Source organism: Gasterosteus aculeatus, chromosome 13 (assembly GCF_964276395.1).
Source record: "Gasterosteus aculeatus chromosome 13, fGasAcu3.hap1.1, whole genome shotgun sequence".
Taxonomy (NCBI): domain Eukaryota; kingdom Metazoa; phylum Chordata; class Actinopteri; order Perciformes; family Gasterosteidae; genus Gasterosteus; species Gasterosteus aculeatus.
The window spans coordinates 3,167,804-3,185,470 of NC_135701.1; the positions used below are offsets into that span (position 1 = coordinate 3,167,804).

General features: G+C 41.7%; 2 protein-coding genes across 3 annotated transcripts; both read left to right on the plus strand.

Annotated features, from left to right (window-relative positions):
• The first annotated feature begins 718 nt into the window (after positions 1-718).
• dhx37 (DEAH (Asp-Glu-Ala-His) box polypeptide 37) lies at positions 719-10,609 on the plus strand. 2 transcript variants are annotated; one of them, XM_078087004.1, is made up of 27 exons: positions 719-808; positions 1,710-1,821; positions 1,905-2,074; positions 2,729-2,841; positions 2,944-3,289; positions 3,364-3,512; positions 3,582-3,674; positions 3,806-3,902; positions 4,109-4,222; positions 4,333-4,549; positions 4,852-4,950; positions 5,038-5,108; positions 5,200-5,335; positions 5,430-5,506; positions 6,122-6,354; positions 6,451-6,562; positions 6,655-6,761; positions 7,007-7,195; positions 7,428-7,552; positions 7,746-7,862; positions 8,077-8,249; positions 8,329-8,443; positions 8,884-9,021; positions 9,104-9,198; positions 9,918-9,991; positions 10,077-10,174; positions 10,265-10,609. In XM_078087004.1, exons 2-27 carry the CDS (start codon positions 1,719-1,721, stop codon positions 10,339-10,341), a joined length of 3,438 nt encoding a protein of 1,145 aa, XP_077943130.1. In that variant the 5' UTR covers positions 719-808; positions 1,710-1,718; the 3' UTR covers positions 10,342-10,609. The 2 variants fall into 2 exon arrangements, with proteins under 2 accessions (XP_077943130.1, XP_040052182.2); XM_040196248.2 differs by lacking the exon at positions 719-808 and adding an exon at positions 1,311-1,477.
• A 1,585-nt stretch (positions 10,610-12,194) lies between these two features.
• On the plus strand, positions 12,195-17,298 carry ufd1l (ubiquitin recognition factor in ER associated degradation 1). The gene is made up of 12 exons (XM_040196292.2): positions 12,195-12,525; positions 12,766-12,898; positions 14,213-14,245; positions 14,341-14,462; positions 14,571-14,701; positions 14,796-14,868; positions 14,972-15,040; positions 15,124-15,192; positions 15,268-15,318; positions 15,416-15,504; positions 16,553-16,637; positions 16,736-17,298. The coding sequence occupies exons 1-12, from the start codon at positions 12,523-12,525 to the stop codon at positions 16,808-16,810; spliced, it is 933 nt and encodes a 310-aa protein (XP_040052226.1). The 5' UTR covers positions 12,195-12,522; the 3' UTR covers positions 16,811-17,298.
• Positions 17,299-17,667: the final 369 nt, after the last annotated feature.

The following is a 17,667-nucleotide window of genomic DNA, read 5'->3' on the forward strand; positions in this document are numbered from 1 at the left end:
GTGACAGTAGAGCAGTGGTCCACAACCTTTTTCACCTCACGGACCCTTTTCATGTCAGAGAATATGGGACCCTTCTGATTGGCTGTGATGAGGGTTTTCCACTGAGCGCAGCAGGAGAGCCGCAGCAGAAAGAGATGGCAATGTTTTACGAGTGTCTTAAAAGTGTCCTACTAGTGTTGTTTTACCGATGTTTGGTCTGCTAACTACATCCTTTACGGAGTCTCACATTTGTGTTTTCATAGCACAATACCGCCATTATTAAAACAAAGAATTTTTACGAGACAACGGATCAGATTTAAGAACTTTTGTCGAAAGAAATGTGTAAATATGAGCGCTTATACAACCCGTCATTGGCGGACTATAAGGACGCGCGGATGGCCTCCCGATTCATGGAGGGAGATCTCCACAAACGTCGGTTTGCCGGTCGAGAGTTGCACAAAGTTGTGGAGGAAAATACGGGACAAATGTGTCTGCGATGAAAAGCAACAGTGGCGATGCACGGGGCAATAAAGTCTGATAAATAAATAAACAAACCAACGACTTCCACACACAAAGACGTGACTCTCTAGGTCGTCTTCAACAAAAACACATTACTCCACCTGTTGTTCTGGAGGTGAATTGCTCTGCAACACAGGCAAGACTTTAGAACCATGATTTGAAACGAGTGCGTCGACGCAACGACGCAGAAGCATGCGCCAGCCTAAATGCGTGACACTTGAGAGCCCTGTATCGTTTTCTGTTAAAAGACAGACATTCCGTCTGTCCAATCAGAAGGGTCCGTTCTCTGCTACAAGGCCCTATCCTTTCCGTAAGAAGTTAATTTCGTTGTGTTTTCCTATTTGCCGTTGTGCTTTCCTATTTGCCGTTGTGTTTTGCACTTCAGACACCGTAGGTAGTAGTCGCACTCAGCGTCACTCTTCCAACTCAGCACTAGACCGTAGAAAAGACTAAATAAAAAAGGTTTCCTGTTAAAAACATTTGGAATTCTAATAATTTAACGAGTACTTTATTTAACAATCCTTTAAATTGTGAAAAAATATGTTCTCAACCCATTTGCCAAAAAAATGAATTTATTTTCACAGGATTGTGATCTGGAAAACTAACTGCTATAAACATAATACTGTATTAGTCATGCATTCATGTCAATGTGACATGATCATTTTGATCACATGGATAAATTAAAATCTCTCATGTTTAAAACAGCTCTGTCTGCCAGTGTGACACATTTTAATGTTGTATGGCTGTGGTCAAGAAAACACATGATAGATTAAAAAAAATTCACCACCCCGTGTTGCTTTATTTGTAAATGAGAGTGATTAAAATAATCGTTTTTAATTATTATCATCAAACAAAAAAGCTATACTGCGGTCTTATTCTTGTTCGTAGAGGAACCTTTATGCCGAGATTATGTTTTAGTGCCGGACGTTTTATGCCGATGGACCGTCGTGTGTTTACACGTGAGGCTTGTGCAGAGCTGGTTTGTTCCATGTTACTTTTGTTCCAATTACTCATGCCGACCTGTTTAAATCACTATATTTTTAGCTTGTAATATCCTTAAACATTCAGTCACGTCTGTAATTAATTCACATTTTTGCTGCAATGGTTCAGCTTAAGTTAGCTAACTAGTTAGCTTAAGTGTCGTTTAACATTACGAGATATCAGGTGGTGGTGTTATAACGTTACATGGTTTGTTATTAATGTATTAACAGTAGTTTAAAATGGGAAGACTAAGGAGGAAATATAACTGGAAGGGAAGGCAGCAAAGTGACGCCCAACAACCAGCAGAGGAAGAGAAAACAAACGTTGTTGTGGAAATTCACGGTAAGAATGTCTTTTTTTTCTCCGTTTTTTGTTGCCCATAAATTGTGTTGTCCGATTTGGTATGTAACACATGTTGTCTTCAGATGGAGCCAGGCTTAAAGGTGTAGACCTCAGCAACGCTTTGGTCCTCCCAGCCAACAAAGCCAAGAAGGAGAAGGCCTCGGTGATACCCGTCTCCTCCAAAAAGCCCCTCACCAGGAAGAAAAAGAAAGAGCTGCAGAAGGTGCTGGAGCGCAAGGAGAAGAAGGCTCAGGTGAGATTTGCTCACTGCCTGAAAAAGGAACCTGCCACCGACCACTTTTGACCACTTTTTGCACTCGGCGTCTCTCTTCCAACTGAGCACAACACTGTCTAAGACCGTAGAAAAGACTAAATAAAAAATGTTTCTTGTTAAAAACATTTTGAATTCCAATCATTTCATGAGTACTTTGTTTAAAAGTTTAAATTGTGAAAAAAATAGGGCATGCTCCCGCTAACTCATTTGAGGGCTCTTTGGCAGACCTTTTGAGCCCTTTATGAACCCTTCCTAGATGCTGTCTTGCCCAAGGAAATTTCCTACAAACCAGAAACTTTCTTTTATTAAATGCGAAAATGCGTTATTAGAGAAAGCTGTTGCTTCTGACATGTTGCCCTGATATCATCTTTGGGTCATTGATTTTATTACAGACTGTAAAGCTATGAGGAGGAGAAAAGAGAGAAACGAAGATAAAAAATATATCTATTTCATCTTACTACTGAACATGTTCACACATGTCCATCCCTTGTCACAAGATTGAACCAATTTAGGCCTACCCTGTTACTCAAAGTAACTCGCACTGCATATGTCAAAATGTTATACATTTAGTATTTTTAGAGATCATGAACCAGGACACAATCCAATAACCTGTTTTTCTGCTTTCCTGTCTAGAGAGCGGACATTATGATCAAACTAGCCGAGGTGCAGGTTCCAGAATCTGAACTCAAGATGCTGTACACAACGTCTAAACTCGGAACGGGTGATAAACTTTACCAGACCAAACAGTAAGTTCACATATGCAAATTTTAAGCTAAGAAAAGCCAAAAGGGGTATTTTTCTTGTTAGAAGCTAGCAAGAAGTTCTTAACATTTTTGGGGTAACTTTAGGTTGCCAGATGAAGTGAAAGATAGAGACTGTGGACCAAAGATCAGCAGTCTCAGTGGGTCAAACAGAAAACGAAAATGGAAAGTAGAGGAGGAGGAAGATGAAGAGGAAGAAGAGGTGGATGAAAGCAGCAATCTTGACTCCTCGTCTGAGGAGGAGGAAGTAGAAGAAGAAGAAGAAGAAGAAGGGAACAAGACCACCCCTGCCTGTCAGGAAGTAAAGGAAGAACAACCCGCACCGGAACAAAATATACAGACTGAAAAGACAACCGATCTTGAGAATGTAGACAACAAGACGTCGCCACAGCCGACTGTCTTCATTCCTGTCGACCGATCACCAGAAATACAGGTTTGTGAAAACAAACAGGTTTGTTTGTTTGTTGGTGAGCGTCCTTGAATTGTGTGTTCAACCCGCTGCTGCAGGAGGCCCGTCTGAAGCTCCCAGTGCTGGCGGATGAGCAGGTTATCATGGAGGCAGTGAGAGAAAACCCCTGCATCGTTATATGTGGAGAGACCGGAAGTGGAAAGACTACTCAAGTTCCTCAGTTCCTGTATGAAGCCGGCTACGCCAGGTAGGCCGGTATTTACCTGGAATAAAAAGGGATATCATGTAGTGACTGTCGTCTCCTTGCTTCCTGCAGCGGCAGCGGAATAATTGGTATCACAGAGCCAAGAAGAGTGGCTGCTGTCAGCATGTCCCACAGAGTGGCCAAAGAGATGAACCTGTCCACACGGTAACATACTGAATATATTTCTGGCTTAGAACACAGATTATTTTTTTATATTTGCGGGGTGTAATGAAAGTTTTGATGATAACAGATACGTTTATTAAATGTAGCCTTGCCTGTTTTGTGTCTGTGTTTAGGGTGGTTTCATACCAGATTCGGTATGAGGGGAACGTGACCAGTGATACCAAGATCAAGTTCATGACAGATGGTGTTTTACTAAAGGAGATTCAGAAGGTGTTGTAAAATATATTTATAAACATGACAGGTGTATCAGATGCAATTTTAACAATGAAATAAGGTAATGGAGAAACATTTGGATGCAGTGAATGACCTTTAATAATCAGACATTCAATAAGCCACGGTAGTTTTTGTTTTCTCTTTCATTCCCTCTAATTATCTAGATATTCCATTGTTTCATTCAGTGTCTCTTTGTCTTACAGGATTTCCTGCTCCAAAGATACAGTGTGATAATCATAGACGAGGCTCATGAGAGGAGTGTTTACACAGACATCCTCATCGGCCTGTTGTCTCGTATTGTCCCACTCAGAAACAAGGTGAGAGGCTGTTTCGCGTGTTTGCTTAATGTTTAAAGCCTGTTCAGATGGCATATTTCACCTGATCGCATCTCATCTTCCCTTCTCTGGTTGCTCCCACCTCTCTGCAGAAAAATGTACCCATGAAGCTGCTGGTCATGTCTGCTACTCTTTGCGTGGAGGACTTCACGGACAACGCCAAGCTCTTCCGGACCCCGCCCCCTGTCATTAAGGTGGACGCTCGGCAGTACCCGGTCACAATTCATTTCAACAAACGCACCCCGCTGGACGATTACGCAGTGGAAACTTTCCACAAAACCTGCAAGATCCACCGGATGCTGCCTCCAGGTGCAAATACAAACACATGACCAGATATCTGTTTTAGCTCTAACATGACCTGAAGTATGGGCTCTTGTTTTTAGGAGGTAAATTAGAATTTGAGAAATGGAAAAAGCTGAATATGGTCGCTTCACAGCATCGATAGCTGTGTGTTTACGATATTATGGCGGGATACCTGAAGAATTTAACTTTGTAATTAGATATAACAGTGTAGTTTCTAAATGTGAACTGTAAGTAAGCGGGAGAAGAGTTCAACACTTATATACACACATACACTGTAACCACCCTGAAGCCTTGCCTCTGTCCTCCAGGTGGAATCCTTGTGTTTCTGACAAGTCAGGCGGAGGTTCACAATCTGTGCAGAAAACTGAGAAATGCTTTTCCCTTCAGGAAGGGTAACACAACGACTGGTGAGTCCAACGAACACCTGTTTGCCCCCCTTTAACAAGTCAGACATGTATATACATCTGAGTACATTCCCATGTCTTTGTGTTTAGGGGAGGATGAGGAAGCAGAGAATCCAGAGGCAATGAGGAGGTTTAACAAGGCCAAACGGAAGAAGGCAGTGGTAAGTATTTTAAAAAAAACGAAAGTATTTATTTTGCGACTACCACTACATATTGTACATATACATATTGTGCCTTGTCTCTGCCTTTAAGTCTCTGCCCCGAATCGACCTGGATAACTACTCTGCCCTCCCGCTGGACGAAGGGGACGAGGACAGAGAGGCGGGGATTGTGGACGAGGATGACGACCGTTCCGACCTGGACATCGGACACGATCCCGCCAGTGCAGGCAAGCTACTGCAAATGAATCCTTCTTCAAATTACACTGAACATGTTTTAGACGATTGCTTCTACTAATCCTGCTCTTCGTTTTGTTTCTGCAGAGGAGAAGGCCGACCCGTCTATTCCTCTCTACGTTCTCCCTCTTTACTCCCTGTTGGCTCCAGAGCAGCAGGCCAAGGTGAGATTAAAAGCGCAGTCTTAAAAAATGCACGATTGCCACAAATACATGGTTTATCTTTGTCTGCAAAATAAGAAATCTTCGTTTAACTTTTTATCTTTCAAACACTTGATGATACTACCAAATTTAACCTTCGAAATGGGATATTTAATTTAAAAAAAAATGTTATTCTAATGTGTTTAAAATTTTTGCACTAACCAGATTTGTGGTGGTTGATAATATGTTAGAAGTTTTATATATATATATATATATATACATATATATATATAGCTAGCACCGGGAGCATACATCATTTCTTGAAATGTATAGATTCATTTGTTTTTTAATTAAATTAATCCAACTTGAGCAACTAACTCCCAGGTGTAAGTAACTGTAAGTATGTTCACACATACATAGATTCTATCTTGATGATTATTGTGCGACAATTAACAGTTGTTAAGATGTACAATATTATGAACCCCAAAAAAAACAAGCGGTTCAATTGGTAAATTGATCATTTTGAAATAATCAGTCTAATTCTTGAGCTGTCCAACAGCCGGGGTGTCCGTATGATTCACACCGAGCAATAAACTGGGCACTAGACGTCGGCAGTGAAATCTTGTGACTCGCCTGCAGGTGTTCAGGCCTCCTCCACCTGGGACTCGTCTGTGTGTGGTAGCCACCAACGTGGCCGAGACCTCCCTCACCATCCCCGGCATCAAGTACGTGGTCGACTGCGGACGAGTCAAGAAGCGCTTCTACGACCGAGTGACCGGAGTGTCGTGCTTCAAGGTCACGTGGACCTCACAGGCCTCAGCCAATCAGAGGGCGGGTAGAGCGGGACGAACGGAGCCAGGACACTGCTACAGGTTAGGACTTTGACACTGTCCCCTGTTGATCACATGGTTGTCTTCTCCCGAGGATTCACAAATGTTTGTCTCCATCGTTCCGTGGTGTTTCTGCAGGTTGTACTCGTCCGCAGTGTTTGGAGACTTCACTTTGTTCTCAGAGGCAGAGATCACTCGCAGGCCTGTGGAGGACCTGGTTTTACAAATGAAGGACCTCAACATAGACAAGGTCGGTAGAAACTCAACGACTCAAATTCCCCAGCAGACCGTGAAATACTGCGTCTTCTTATTAAAACAACTTTATTTCTTTGAATTGTGCAGGTGGTCAACTTTCCCTTCCCCACGCCTCCGTCTTCCGAAGCTCTCGTTGCGGCAGAGCAGTTGTTAGTCTCATTGGGAGCTCTGAAAGAGCCGCCTCGCACCGGAAGGTAACTGTTACTGATGCGTTTCCCTATCTTCACCTGCATTATAATTGTTTGGGTAGTGTTAGGGATATTTCTGAGCGAACAAAGCCTTTATATATTTATACCTGTGTTTTTTTCAAAATGTTCACTGTGTTTTAGTTTACCCAGTCTGGTTATAAATGGACTGTACTTCTATAGTGGCTCTCTAGTCTTCCGACCACTCAAAGCTCTTTAACACTAAATGACATCATTGCGTTTTTTCTTTTCAGTGTGAAAGAGATGGAGCGAGCAAGGCTGAGCTGTCCCATCAGCCCCATGGGCAGAGCGATGGCTTCATTCCCTGTGGCGCCACGTTATGCTAAAATGTTAGCTCTCAGTAAGCAGCAGGATTGCCTGCCTTACGTCATCGCTATGGTAGCCGCCATGACCGTCCGAGAGATCTTCGAGGACCTCGACAGGTGAGGATGCATAATTCCTCTAAAGATATCTCTCTATAGATCAACATGTTTGAGCCTACAATAGAGGCTCCTGAGGTCTTGCTTGAATAGAATCTGAAACATACTAATGTGAGTTTGCCTGGGTCCTCAATCACACTGCTTATTGTTTGCACTCTCCTAATCAGAAATCAGCTTTATTTGCTATGTATGCAGTTTTTTGTTTGTTAAACACGTTTGTTTTTTTTGTCCTCAGACCTGCAGGTAGTGAAGACGAGAGCTCTAAGCTCACCCAGCGTCGAGCTCGACTGAATCAAGTGAGGAGGTTGTGGGCTCGGCAAGGAGCACCTCTGCTGCTGGGGGACCTCATGGTCATGTTGGGTACGCTTTCTTTTCTTCTTGGTCAGGGTGGGAATTTCACCCCTGATTGCAAGATGCAATAGCACAAAATATCTGCACTTTACAGTCAGAACATTGTGGAGTGAGATATAGAAACAGATTTTATTGTATCAAATGTTTTATATGAAGTATATTGATGTAGTTGTACTACAGTTATGTATATATGTTACAACAGGTGCTGTTGGTGCTTGTGAATTTGCTGATTGTACTCCCAAGTTTTGTGAAGACAATGGCCTGAGGTATAAAGCTATGGTGGAGATCAGGAGGCTGAGAGGACAACTTACCAACGCAGGTATGCAAACACACAGAAAACATAAGTTATGGATGTAACTCTGGCTCTATGAGAGTTTGCTGCCTTTTTTCTATATTTTGTTTTACAAAGTTAGGCCAGCAATCCTAGAGTCAGGTTGGATTTTATCTCAGAAATTAAATAATAATCCCAGTCAATTCCACACAGTTTTGCAAGTAATGAATTATGAATGAATTCTTGCACTCTGTCATCCAAGTGAACGCAGTTTGTCCAGAGGTGGGACTATTTGTGAATCCCAAGATGGCTCCGCCGACAGAGCATCAGGTGATCTGCCTGCGGCAGATTGTGCTGGCCGGACTGGGCGACCATCTTGCAAGGCGCGTACAGGCACAAGATACACTGGACCCGAAATGGAAGAATGGATACAAGGCAAGTTATAGTCGTAATTAAAGAAGGAAATAGACTTAGCTGTCTGTCATTGTCTGATCTTGATCTGTTTTGTTCACAGACAACTCAGCTGGACGACGTGGTGTTCATTCATCCCAGCTCGGCGCTGTTCAGAACTATGCCCGAGTTCATAGTCTACCAGGAGATCATTGAGACCACGAAGATGTACATGAGAGGTAAATGAGCTTTGATCAACAGCCAGATGTTGTCAATTTTCTGTGAGTATCCTAACAAATGCTTTTAAGATGTGCAGTAGAAAGTTAAAGGTGAATTGAGTCACTAAGATTGGATGTCACACTGTAAAAACCCCATTACAGACAAATTAAAGGGTCTCTGGTTTGTTATCATTGCTTCACAGGACTGCGAAAAGACCGCTGACAAGATTTCCATAAGCCAATCCTAACTTGTAACCGACTTCCATACTGCGTATTATTGATCGAGGGACAATGGTTTGCTAATTTTTATGTTGCGTGTACCTGTTGAGGATTTTCTCAAAAATGCGCACTTTCTGAACAGCCAAGTTCCAGGATAACAAAGTTTGTCTTAAATTGTATTGTGTATAGTTGCGTGCGGGTGGTTTAAGCTGGTGAAATTCCCTCCCCTCTGTGTCCATCAGGTGTGTCAGCAGTAGAAGCTGAGTGGATCCCCGAGCTCTTGCCCCAGTATTGTCATCCGGGTTCCCCTCTGGAGTCGCCTTTGCCGTGGTTCTGTTTGTCCACCGGCACCATCAGATGTCTTCGCCCAAGCACCTTCTGTAGGTTTCTCCACAGCTGAGCAGTGTTCCTGTCTTTTGTGCTGAAGATGCTTACGCCTGTGTGATTGTGTTTCTCCTGCAGTTCGTGTTGCTTGGCAGCTGCCGGCGGTGGAGATGGAATATCCAGACGACATCAACCGTTACAAACTGTTTGCAAGATTTTTGCTTGAGGGACAGGTACTGCTGCTTGACTAAAGTTTCAGATAGGCATTAAAGATTGAACACTGTCCAATCCTGATCACTGCTAGAAACATTCTCCTTAATATACAGTTATATTTTAGGGCTGTCAACATTAACGCTTTAATCTATGCGATTAATGTGGCCGAGATTAATGCATGAAATATTTTAATAGCAACTGTAACTGTTTACTTCCGGTCTTGTCAAACCTAAGATGGATCATTGGCAACGGAACACTTTACGTACTGCAAGGCTAAGCTACCTGCTAGGCCATTTTCATCCTAACATCTACCCTGCAGAGGTACCCTGCACCACTGGGTAAAAAAACAACAAAAAAAACCTTTCAGTTGCGATTTCAAAAGGTGTGATTAATTAGTTCATTTTTTTAATCTATTGACAGCCCTATAAAATATACAGCGTTATAAACAAATATTAAAACTCTCCATATTCAATGAAACTGTTTGAACTATCATCCCCTACAAAAAACAATCATGAATACACACAAACTAAAGTAGTATTTTCAATGAAATGTTTATTATTTAACATATCAATCATTCCACACTCTTTCAAAGGGTTTATCTTGAGTACATTGAATATATGTATGATCTTTAGATGTATTGTCCCTTTTCCCTCATTGGTACAAATGTATGTGGAAAAAATGCTGCTGTAGCTGAGCAAACCTGACGGGGACTGCAATATTTGTTTTGTCTGGTCCTCAGGTTTGTCCCAAGCTGATGAAACACTGCAGCCATCTCCTGTCAAACCCCTCCATCATGTTGAAAACGTGGGCAAAGTAAGTCTGATCTTTGAGGCCACTCTCCCTTGTCAAACTACAAATGAACTGTTAAGGAAGGGCCTTTCTCTTATTGCTGCTTTAGGCTGCAGCCGAGGACGGAGGCTTTGCTCGGAATGCTGGTGTTAAAGAGGGTTGCCAGCCGAGATGCTCTCCTCTCCGTCTGGAAAACTGAAGATAAATGTGAGGATGCCATTAGATTTGCAGGGCTCTCTGATTTCACTTTGCCATCTTGACATTTGTATTGTTTTTTTATTGTTTTTTCTCCTACAGTTCTGTTGTCTGCATACTGTCAGTGGTTACCTGAAGCCTTGCATCAAGAAGTAGCCAAAAGTTGGCCCCCGGTTTGAAGACCCGCATCTAAGGGGAAAAAAAGGCACACTTGGTCAGAATCCTAGTTGATTTACAAAAATCTGTTGGAGAAGCCTTCTTTATCACATAAGAGGACATCTTCAGATTTTTAAAAATGTTCTCTCAAACTACAATACCACAACACTGCCTTCTCTGTTTTGTATTTGATACTCTGTATAATGACTTACCTTTCTTATCAGTGCGCTGCTGTCAGTTTAAGATTTGGTCTTCGTAAGACTCATTAAAAACGGTTGGGCCTTAAATAAAGCTCTGGTGTGATGTATTCGTGTTGCCATGTTGGTAAATATAAAGGAGCAGCTCTGCACACGTAAGTGACCAGGGCCCTGTTCCTCGTACGTGGTTCAACTAAGTCGATCAAATGTTCGATTATCCAGCTCAAATTACCGAGATGATTGACATCACTCTATCTCGGTTCCTCGAAAGGCGGATCGCCGCGCTAACCGTCTCGTTAGTTTGAACCAGATGTCAATCATCAGGATAATAGTCTTACGTCGGTCGATAACCGAAACCAGGATTTTTTAACAGTGTAACGGCAAATAAACTTAAAGGAAGAGCGTATTTTTTCTCCACTGACGAGCAGGAGATGATCATTAACACATATGAGGAGATAATATGTTAATTTGAATCACTCGTCGGATAAATTTAACGTATTATACATATTTTACGTTGTTCATTCTGTACGTCCATCGCAGTCTGTCTGTCCCAGGAAGGATCGTCCTGTGTCTCTCTAAAGGTTTCTTCCCTTTACTCTTCCCATCAAAAACCTTTTCATTGTTTGGGGAGTTTGAGGTGAGGGTTTCTGAACAGAGGATGTCACATGTGTAGAGACTGTAAAGACCTGAGGCAAATTAGCTACAAGCCCGACAAAGTATCGCACACAAGTTAACTTTATGCACTTTAGTAAAATGTATAGGCTGATTTTAAGTGCGTCATCACTCCAATCAATCAGATTATATCTCTTTACATGGGTCTGCTTGCAGGAGGCTTCATGGATGCATCATCATCCATTTTGTTATATGTGTGTGAATGTGTATGTGAGAATCATAATATATCCATTGTTCATAATCAGACATTTGATCAATTGAAGCAGTGAAATGTGGAACATTCATAAATTTCATAAGCGACAAATAAAGCAACAGAACTTTACGAAGAGCACGACATGCAGCGGCTTTCCAGATGTTCTCTGCATCGCAACACCGTACAGACAGGACAGTATGAGAGACAGTGTGTCAGACACTGTGAGACATGAGACAGTCTGTGGGACAGTGGACGCTCGGCTGCAGCGTGTGGTGTTCATCACGTAACAGGGAAATCTTCTTGTAAATAAATGATTCCTTGTCCTCAGCTTCTGTAGCGCTCGTACAGGACGTCATCGCGGCTAAAGTCTGCCCCTATAAAACGTTAATCTAACTGATCGCGCCTTCATCAATGAGGAAGTGAGCTGCCTTTTTTTCTGGGGTGAATGATGAACTAATCCAGCAGCTCAAATGAACCAGCCACGTACAAGGAACAGGGCCCAGGCATGAGAAGCATCAGTGAACACATGATAATAAGAAATTAGAGAGAAATTAGCTCTGATAATAGTCAGCATTTGATCATAATAATGGCCTTTCATTTTTTGCTTAAAATGTATGCATGACTTTAGAAACCATCAACACAAAGTATTTATTATTAAGTCCAAAGAAACCTAAATATTAAAATGCCACTTTTGCGATATGAATCACATGGCACCTAAAAACGCAATGCTTTGGACATCGGGCACTTCTTTCATCTCCAAAATCAGGTAAACGTTGTCCAATTCATGCAAGTGGCTTAAAAGTCAGGATGTCTCAGACTGCTTCGTCTCTTCGCTGTGGATGAAGTGCTGTATTTTGAGGAACTTATAACAATGCAAAATCGTCATTTTTTAATATTACGGATATGGACATTCCTTTAATCTCAAAATACTGAATTTGAAGGAATGATTTATTTAAAAACTAGAAAGCTGTTGTTTCAGTGGGCCTCTGTGATTGGCTCATTTCTCTCATGTCGTCATTTCCTACTCGTACATTCCCGGAAGAAGCGGTGAAGACAACAGTGGACAGTAACCGCTCGTACGCTAATACTTTAAAGAAAGAGAACAGAAAGCCGTTTGACAACCAAAGACCAACACTGTCGACATGGTGAGTGACACACTCGTTTGGCTCAACGCCGGTGATACACTCAACGTTATATCGAAACTAATTGTACTTGGAGCAGTTTAGCTAACGTTAGCTAGCTGACGAGCAACCAACAACAACAACAAGACATCAGCAAAAAGCTGCTCTGTCATGATGGACTTTAAGTCTTCGGTGGATTTTTACCAACTCACGTAAAATCATCGCAAACGCCTCTCATTTTAATAGGATATGGGTTTTTTTCAGTTTTCCTTCCACGTATTCGACCACCCGATGTCTCGCGGGTTTCAGAACCGATTCTCCACTCAGTACCGCTGCTACTCGGTGTCCATGCTGGCAGGTCCCAACGACCGCTCCGACGTTGAGAAAGGAGGGAAAAGTAAGTACGCTTGTCAACACAATGTGCCCCTCATACTTAAATACACTTCCTGTAAAATCTCTAGAATTGTAAACATTTTTTTTTGTAAATATATAATGCTTTTGAGTCCTGTTGAATCTGCTAAGGTTAAATGACAAGAACTAACTGAATGGGAGTAATAACGATGATGTTAATACATTTGTTTACACAGTACAATTTATTTTCTACAAATACATGAAAAGAAAACAGGATCGATATAGTGATGATTCCAAATGTGGTTGGAATTACTAAAACACGCTACATAGAAGTAAAACATAAGAATGCACAATTTCTATAAAAGTCTCTTAAAAATACTTTTTTTTTTTTTTTTTTGTCAGCCTGTTATAGCCCCAAATCATAAATTTGCCCCAAAGGCCTTTAAAATCTGTACACATTGTCAATTACAGGACCTTCTCATTGGCAAAGGAACCCCCCTTAAAATCCCAGCTTAATATCCCTCTACATGGGGCCCTAAAGCCTAGTTTATGCTTCTGCGTTTTCAGAGCGACGCAGACGCAAGACCCCCTTACGTGTCCCTTACGTGCCTTTTCACACCTCCTTGCGTGCGTCGACCCATTTTTCTAGGGAGCAGCGCACAAGGCTGCGATTGGTCTGCTAACTACATCCTTTACGGAGTCTCACATTTCCGTTTTCATAGCACAATACCGCCATTATTAAAACAAAGAATGTTTACGAGAGAACGGATCAGATTGAAGAACTTTAGTCGGAAGAAATGCGTAAATATGACCGCTTATACAAGCCGTCATTGGCGGGTTGTAAAAGCGGGTTGGATTCATGGAGGGAGATCGCCGCAAACGTCGATCAGCCGGTCGAGAGGAACAAAGTTGTGGAGGAAAATGCGGGGTGAAAAGCAACAGTGTCTATGATAAATGGATAAACAAACCAACGACTTCCAAAAACAAAGACGTGACTCTCTAGGTCGTCTTCAACAAAACACGTTACTCCGCCTGTTGTTCTGGCGGTGAATTTCTCTGCAACACACGCAAGACTTTTAGAGCCATGAATTGAAACGAGTGCGTTTACGCAACGACGCAGACGCAGAAGCATGCGCCAGCCTTAACTCCAAAGATCCTGTTTTAGTTTTAGCCTTTTTAGTAAAAAAAAATGTGCTGTTAATGTACACATAGGTAGACATTGTCCATCCGAAGCATTAAGGAGCCATGCGAGTGTGTCTCTGGCCAAACGACTTCCATTCTAAAGCAAAGATGTTGCGTGAGAATGTTGCAAGAAGATGCGTGATTTGTTGTCTCATCTAATAAGTGGTTTCTTTTTCAGTAATAATGCCCCCTTCAGCCCTCGACCAGCTCAGTAAGTGCAAGTTAAACAAAACACTTCTTTATCGAAAAGGTCCTGTGTTGACCTTCTGTGCATCTTACCATTTGTGCTTCTTTTCCCTTATTCAGGCAGACTAAACATCACCTATCCAATGCTGTTCAAGCTGACCAACAAGAACTCTGACCGAATGACACACTGTGGTGTGCTGGAGTTTGTGGCAGATGAGGGAATCTGCTACCTGCCACACTGGGTGAGAAAAAGAAACCCTTTGGACGTCAGAATTGTTTTCTGTTTATTTTGAAGCCACTTTGTATCCGTCAAGGCAGCACGGACATTTGCTTCTTTGTCTTGGCTGCAGATGATGCAGAATCTCCTTCTAGAAGAAGGAGGTCTGGTCCAAGTGGAGAGTGTTAACCTTATGGTGGCCACTTATTCAAAGTTCCAGCCACAGAGCCCTGACTTTCTGGACATTACAAACCCCAAAGCAGTGTAAGAAATATTAGTGAGGAACATAGCGTTGGCCCATTTTCACATTTCTTTTTTTTAATATGCTATAGTGACTAAGTGGGTCATTTTATTTCAGATTGGAGAATGCACTGAGAAACTTTGCCTGCTTGACAACTGGTGATGTTGTAGCTATCAACTACAACGAAAAGGTGAAAGAACTCATTAGAAATCGGCTAATTATGAACATGTTTTTGTCTTTATTGTTTTTGTCCTACGAAAATGACTACCAATGTGTGTGTGTTGCTCCTTCAGATATATGAGCTGCGAGTAATGGAGACTAAGCCGGACAAGGCCGTGTCTATCATTGAGTGCGATATGAACGTAAGATCCTCTTAAGCAGGGGTAGCCACATCGACAGAGACTACAGTGAATGATTCTGATGTGTGTTCCGTTCTGTTTCTCAGGTGGATTTTGATGCCCCATTGGGTTACAAAGAGCCTGAAAGACGACCCCAGCACCAGGAAGAACCAACAGTAAGGAACAAACGCTGAAGCCTCATGTACAGTTTGTACTCTCAATAATATGATTGAAAACTCAATTCCTCACAGGAGGAAGAAGCAGATCCAACTAGTTACGCCGACATGGACCTGGGGTTCAGAGTGAGTATATGTTTCTGTGGGTTGGAAACCAATAAACCGCACTGAACGCCTCTATATGTGGAGCTGATGTGACTTCTGAGCCTTCTCTTATTCTCAGGCTTTCACCGGCTCTGGCAATCGCTTGGATGGCAAACTAAAAGGCATAGAGCCAAGCCCTGCCCCTCTTGACCCAAGTGACTTCAAAAGGTGATATTCAGAACTTTACACATCAATATTGCAACATAATAGTTGATGTATTTGTGATATCTGCAACATTGTTAAGATTTTGGTTGACATAAAACACGGGTATGAAGATGTTCATGGCTAGTAACTTAGAGATGCTAAATTAGACGTGTATAGCATTAATAGTGCAACTGTTTGCCATGTAAATAGATTGGGCTCCTGAACAGAGAAGGAAGTTGTTTAAACTCTGAGTGTGTTGCAATCTGGGCGTCTCGGTGTCCCACTTCACTGTGCTCATACAGGGGTTAGCGCAGACAGTGTCGTCTCATCTTCAGGTTAGCACTGCCTGCTCTGTCAGCACTGCATGTGATGTTAGCATATTAGCACAGTAATATCCCAGCCATCGGCTCAGCCATGTTGAGGGCCGTGTGGAGAATTTGCTCGGAATTTAGAATTGAGGACCTTTTTTTTAAAGTTGTAAGCCTGCTAGCATCCACACTAAATCTTCCATCGTCCATTTGGCTATATTAGGCAAAACAAAAAAAGTTGTTGCTAGATCGGTTGGTGTGAGTTTTGACCTACAATGTGACATGGTGAAGCACAGCAGGTTGCATTGTAGAGTGACACCTTTCAGAGTTTACTTTCCCCTCGGTCAGTGACTACTGACCACTGTGGTACAGCAGAGCGGGAAATGACATAAGGCTATGATGATGTTAGTGAAGTCCTTGACAAACAGTTAGTTGACAAACTATCTATTTCACAGCCTTGGATTTCTCCAGGGATTAAACTCTGCCGCTTGTTGCTCCCCACTTCTCCCACATCCTTCTCTTTTGGGGGTCAGATAGAGAACATGTTCAGCTTGCTTTGAGCAGATGTAATTCACAGTTTGGCAATATAACAAATTGCTAAATCTTTTTTAAAATGTTATGTCAGGCTGTATGGGGACACCAAGTGGCACCTGCTCAATCTTTATTTCATAAAACATCACTGAACTTTTGACCATTCTAGCTGTGTTTTAGCCTTGAGTGCAACTTCTTAACCCTTTTAAAATATATATACTTTCTTTTCACAGAGGCATCCCCAACTACGAGTTCAAAGTTGGCAGGATCACCTTTATCAGAAACTCGAGGCCTGTGCCCAGGAAATTTGTAGATGATGTAAGAAATGTGAAAGGTTTCATCACACATTTGTACATATTCCACTATGCTGTATTTACAGTGTATTGTTTTTTAAAAATACCTTTTAATCCCCCCAGGATGATGCCCTGAACAGATTCATCGCCTTCTCTGGAGAAGGACAATCACTACGCAAAAAGGGCAGAAAGCCATGAAGGATTTAAAGTGGAGGGACTGCATAATGCCCACGGACTCACCATATTAATTGTTACCTTCGACAGCCGAGTAAAAAGAAAACTGACCCTCAGATGCACTGGAATTTTGATTCTGTCCCTTTTTGCTGTTGACCTTGGATTATATATAATTAAAACTTGAAAGCAATATTTTTGGGCACAAAAGCCAAACTCCCTAAAATGCAGCCTAGTTTGTGGAATAATCTATCCACACATCCCAAAAAGAGAATAGCTTATGGACTTGTGATATTACAACATTTCCAAAGCCGTTCCATAATTGTTACATTTACTTTAAATATACTGCTATCCAGAGCCCAATAATAAAATGGGAGCAATTATAGCTCAGCATGTATTCTTTTAATTATTATAAGGAAAATAATTCATTGGGGTTTTTTGTATTTTAAGAATAATTTGCAATAATACTTTGTTGTAGCATATAGTTACTTCATAATGAAACTGGTATACAATAAGATGTTCCAATGGCATTTTTTTCTTGAATGGAATTGATACACATTAACAGAAAAGCAGAAGCGTTCCGTCTCATTGTCCAGGGCCCTTTCTCAATACCTAAGACTGAGAACGGACTAGCGTTCCCGCGAGAATACTCGGGTGAGTCCTGACTCGCGGGTAGGGGAGAACGGAGAACGGTAATTTCCGCAATTAGACAGCAGCTGACTTGACATTAGCTGGTCTTGCTAATACATTTTAATATCGTTCTTGATTTAAGTATTTTACTATTATCAAGCTGTTGTTTCGTTTTCATTTGAAATAATAAATGATTATATATATATATATATAATATATTTATATATTTATTTATATATATATATAATATATAT

Coding starts and splice junctions, on each gene's coding strand:
- dhx37 (XM_078087004.1), top strand. CDS start 1,719: ATGGGAAGACTAAGGAGGAAATATAACTGGAAGGGAAGGCAGCAAAGT. Junction 6,762..7,006: donor GAGCCGCCTCGCACCGGAAG/GTAACTGTTACT, acceptor TTTTCTTTTCAG/TGTGAAAGAGATGGAGCGAG. Junction 7,553..7,745: donor GGACCTCATGGTCATGTTGG/GTACGCTTTCTT, acceptor ATGTTACAACAG/GTGCTGTTGGTGCTTGTGAA.
- ufd1l (XM_040196292.2), top strand. Junction 14,463..14,570: donor TCTGCTACCTGCCACACTGG/GTGAGAAAAAGA, acceptor TCTTGGCTGCAG/ATGATGCAGAATCTCCTTCT. Junction 15,505..16,552: donor GACCCAAGTGACTTCAAAAG/GTGATATTCAGA, acceptor TTCTTTTCACAG/AGGCATCCCCAACTACGAGT.